At 33.6% G+C, this 4,859-nt stretch overlaps 1 protein-coding gene across 1 annotated transcript; it reads left to right on the top strand.

The window, feature by feature from the left end:
* The first annotated feature begins 1,120 nt into the window (after positions 1-1,120).
* LOC112750304 (UDP-glycosyltransferase 708G1) lies at positions 1,121-3,098 on the top strand. Its single transcript, XM_025798949.3, has one exon. The coding sequence runs from the start codon at positions 1,495-1,497 to the stop codon at positions 2,884-2,886; it is 1,392 nt and encodes a 463-aa protein (XP_025654734.3). The 5' UTR covers positions 1,121-1,494; the 3' UTR covers positions 2,887-3,098.
* Positions 3,099-4,859: the final 1,761 nt, after the last annotated feature.

The following is a 4,859-nucleotide window of genomic DNA, read 5'->3' as shown; positions in this document are numbered from 1 at the left end:
AAGCTTTAGAAGTGAATCCACCAGCATTATCAAGATGAATTACTTTAATTGGATTTTCTAAAAATTGTGTTTTTAATCGAATAATTTAAGCAAGTAATTTCACAAATGCCAGGTTGTGAAAAAATAATAAGTACATATGTAACCATCTCAAAGATGCATCTATTAGGACTATAAAATATCTAAAATATCCACATGGTGGATAAATTGGTCCACATATATCATCTTGGATCCTTTCTAGAAATTCAAGAGACTCAAATCCAATTTTTATTGGTGATGGTTATAAATTAGCATTTTCTGAGAACATGCAGCACAACAAAATTCTCTAGATTTAAGAATTTTGTATCATAGTTGTCCCAGGATGACCTAATCGGTCATGCCAAATAATGAACTCATTTGGCTAGTAAATTTTTGGTTTATAATAGTATGTGATCCAATAGCACTAATTTTAGTATAATATAACCTAGACGAGAGTGATGGTAATTTTTCTAGTATAGTTTTCTAATTTGAATCACTAGTTCTGATGTATAGATACTTATTATTTTTCTTATTTGTAGTCTCAATATGATGATACTCATTTTGGTAAATATCTTTAAAATTCAATAATTTTTTGGAGATTTAATAGATAATAGTACATTATTTATTATGAATTTTGTTTATCCAAAAAATAAAATAATAGTTCTTCTTAAATCTTCAATCACATTGCTTGAGCTAATAATAGTATTAATACATTCTTTTTTAAAAGTAAGATAAGTGAAATAAATATTACTTTTGAGAATGATATGTGAATTTGCATTATTTGTAAGACAAATATCTTCGCTATATATTCTTATAATTTTTTATGTCTTTTTTTTTTAAATTTGATCAAAACTTCGTACTGATAACGTGTTGTAAAATAAATACATAAAAAAATAGATAAATAAAATAGAGAATAAAAAAATTTTATTAATATTCTCTATATCTCATTATAATTAAGATTTTATAACAAATTTTTAATAATAATATACTTAATATAATTTATTTGAAGGAATGACACTTGGTTGATTTCATTTTTGTTGACGATCCATTTCTTTCTTACTTGGAGGCTTTTTATAGGCATTGGATTGGTTGCCGAATTGACAAATTATGAATGATTTGGTTTGGTAATGCACATGTTGTATACCAAATCCAAATGACATCCGCCTTAAATAATATTATAAGTTTATAACAGTGTTGGATAATTTGCCCATTTGGTTGGATTTTTCACAGAACAAACAAATAGATGTCAACTGCTGTCCTTTGTTATATCATTGCTCATATGTTATTTTAGAATAGTATTCCTCTAAAATAGAGATTCTCGCTCATTGTAAACGAATTCAATGTTTTAGCTATAAATAATACCTTTTTCACATAAGAATTATATATATCAGATAGACCCCAAACATTTCTCTATCTGCAACATTTTCCCTCTACATTCGATCCAACAAAAGTTCAAAACAAGGAAAGACCTTAGTAGCCATGTCTTCTTCTCCTTGTGTTGCTCATGTGGCTCTCTTGCCAAGCGCAGGCATGGGGCATCTAACCCCGTTTCTAAGGCTTGCAGCAATGCTCTGCCACCACCACTGCTACGTCACACTCATAACCCCAAAACCAACCGTTTCTAACGCTGAATCAAACCTTCTCTCAAAGTTCTTCTCTGCTTTCCCACAGGTCAACCAACTCAACCTTCACCTTCTCCCTTCTTCTTCTCACACTGCAAATGCAGACCCTTTCTTCCTCCAATTCGACGCCATTCGCCGCTCCTGCCACCTTCTCCATCCTCTCTTGTCCTCCCTCTCTCCACCTTTGTCCTCATTCGTCTATGACATGACACTGATCTCACCCGTTCTTCCAGTTGCAACCGCCATTGGCGTTCCTCACTATATCTTGTTCACTTCCTCTGCTTCCATGTTCTGTTTCTATTCCTACTTCCCCAAAGCAGCTGAATCCATTTCTGACGGCGATGGTATTGATATTCCGGGTTTTTCATCTGTGTCTAAATCATCGCTCCCTCCGCAGCTTCTTGACAGGGACGGTATCTACCGCAAAATTTTCTTGGAAGACAGTCCTAAGGTCACAAAACTACATGGTGTCTTCCTCAACACGTTTGAAGAGGTGGAGTCGAAGACTCTTAAGGCTCTTAACGCTGGGGAAGTGGTGAAAGACATGCCACCGGTTCACGCTCTTGGACCCTTTGTTCCCTGCTATGAGTTTGAGGGTTTAGGCGAAAGGGGAGAGTCATTGAAGTGGCTTGATAAACAGCCTAATGGTTCTGTTATTTATGTTTGCTTTGGAAGCAGAATAGCTTTGAAAAGTAACCAAATTAGAGAGATTGGAGATGGGTTGGTGAGAAGTGGATTCAGGTTTCTGTGGGTTGTGAAGGGTAACAAGGTTGATAAGGAAGATGAAGAGAAAGGGTTAGAAGGGGTATTAGGAATTGAGCTTGTAGAGAAGATTACAAAGGACAATAAGGGGTTGGTGGTTAAAGAATGGCTTGACCAAAGGCAGATTCTTGATCATAGTGCTGTTGGAGGGTTTTTTAGTCATTGTGGTTGGAACTCAGTTATGGAAGCGGCATTTTATGGTGTTCCCATATTGGGATGGCCTTTGTTAGGAGATCAAAAGATAAATGCAGAATTTGTGGTGTCAAATGGAGGGTTTGGTATTTGGAAGAAGGATTGGGGTTGGGAAGGGGAAAGGTTGGTGAGAGGGGAGGAAATTGGAGACGCCATTAAAGAGTTGATGAGCAATGAGTCTTTGATTACCAAAGCTGAGCAAGTGAAAATGGCCGCAAGGAAGGCCATAGGTGTTGGTGGTGGTTCTGAGACTAATCTTCAGAAAATCACTGAGCAATGGAAGAAGAGTCAATGATATCAAGCGTTGGTGGATCCATTCAAGAATCAATATTGAAAAGTTGTTCATGAGTGTATTGTATGCCTATATAAACTTCGAACACACTCCGCATTGACTCACTCAAGAAAATAGTTGGCTCACGTTCTATTTAGGTAAATTAAAAGAATAAATTGTTTGGACAAGAATATTAGATGAATGTCTTAATTTCAATCTGATTACATTTTTGTCTATTTTTTTATGTGCACCATTTATAATTTTCGCATAAATTACTGCAGAGTAACATCTAATTTTTTTATAATTATTTGTAAGTATTTTTATAAAATTTAAAATATTTTTTATTATATTCATTACATCTTGCAATGCGGATAATTAAAATTTTTTATAACTGTTTAAAATATTTTTTTAAAGGTAAAGTTTTAAATTAGTCCCCTATATTTGGCGTATTTTAGTTTTTAAAATTTAAAGTGTCCTATTTAAATTTAAAAAAGTTTTATTTAATTTCAATATAGTCCCACCGTGAGGTCAAAGTTAAATAATTAACGAAATATCTTACATGACAATAGTACAAGAACAAAATCAATAATCTGGAGAATAAGTATAAATTCTAGAGACACAAAATCAACTGTAGATACATCAATACATTTATTTATCATTTTTTTTACAATTTAAATAAAATAGTTTCTATAAAACTAAAAAAATAATAAATAAATATATTAAAAGGTGTGCAAAACAAAGGGAAGCCTGGGGATTGGAGGGATTGCAAAAGATGACCAAGGCGGATGGTTATTTTGTTTTTGTAGACACATGTCAAAAGTTTTTGTTTAGCTATTAAACTTTGGGCAATAGAAAGACGATTAATGCTATTGAAGGTTATGAAATAAAAGATGATATTCTTGAAACTGATTTTGCAGAAGCTCTAAGTCTGATTACAAATTTTGAGATTGAGGATCACCCGTGAAGAGTTATGTTTTAAGACTGTACAGATCAAACAACTCACAGTGATCCCTGTTCACGGTCTTTGCCAAGGCAACTTTTATGCAGACTTCATAGCCAACAATGATAAACCTATCATACGAAAATGTATGATAGGAACAAATACATAGACACGAATATGAGTAAAAGGAAATAATTGACCAAGGTCTTAGAGAAGGGGCTGCTAGAGGCAGTTATGCCAAAAAGACGAGGTTTCCATGACCATGAGCAGACTAGGATGTGAGGTAAGGAAGACACTCATTTTGCAATTATGTCATGCCTGTTGCAAGAATAGGCTCTTAGCCTGATGACTTTTCTACTTTACTTGATTTCCATTGCCTTTTTAATTGGGTTTATTGCTTTACGGATAAGAAATTCAAGGTCATTGGGAAGATCGTAGGCTAGTCTTGTAGAGGACGAAAAGGAGGCGGACAGCCTAGTAATGAAATGATCAATCACTTCATTCCAAATGCGTTCCTCAATCAAAGGGAGACTCACCAACAAGAACTTTGCCACCTCTTTGGCCATGCCTCACCGCCCTTGTTTTGACTCATTTGTCTTAGTATTCGATAGTGGGGTTATCACTATTAGTAGTCACGCAAAAAGTAGCAACCACTCATTAAATGACCAAAATATCTTTATACCTCCAAATTATTATTTTAACCTTAATCTTATACCAAAAGACCATTGTATCCTTATTAATAAATTACCTTTTTACCCTTCCTCCATGAAAATAAAAAAGTTCATCCACTTTTTTTCATGAATCTTTCTTTAATTTTTAACACCTTCTTAAGCTTTTCTTTAATCTCTTTTAAGAATTCTTGATTCCATGTTTTAACCTTCAAATTCACATAAAAAACACATAAAAAAATCTTAGAAATTAAGTCCTTCAAAAGCACCAAACAAATTAGCCATGGTACATCTAAAGAATTTTCAATTTCTAAGCTTTTGAAAATCATAACAACATCACCAAACAATCATTTAAACACTTATTTCACATTACCAAATATCAATTCAAC

This window comes from Arachis hypogaea, chromosome 15, assembly GCF_003086295.3.
Source record: "Arachis hypogaea cultivar Tifrunner chromosome 15, arahy.Tifrunner.gnm2.J5K5, whole genome shotgun sequence".
Lineage (NCBI taxonomy): Eukaryota > Viridiplantae > Streptophyta > Magnoliopsida > Fabales > Fabaceae > Arachis > Arachis hypogaea.
The sequence above is the reverse complement of the archived record's forward strand: the minus strand, read 5'-3'. Positions and strand labels throughout refer to the sequence as shown.

What these genes read in the sequence shown, in the direction of transcription:
- LOC112750304 (XM_025798949.3), top strand. Translation starts at nt 1,495, where the DNA reads ATGTCTTCTTCTCCTTGTGTTGCTCATGTGGCTCTCTTGCCAAGCGCA.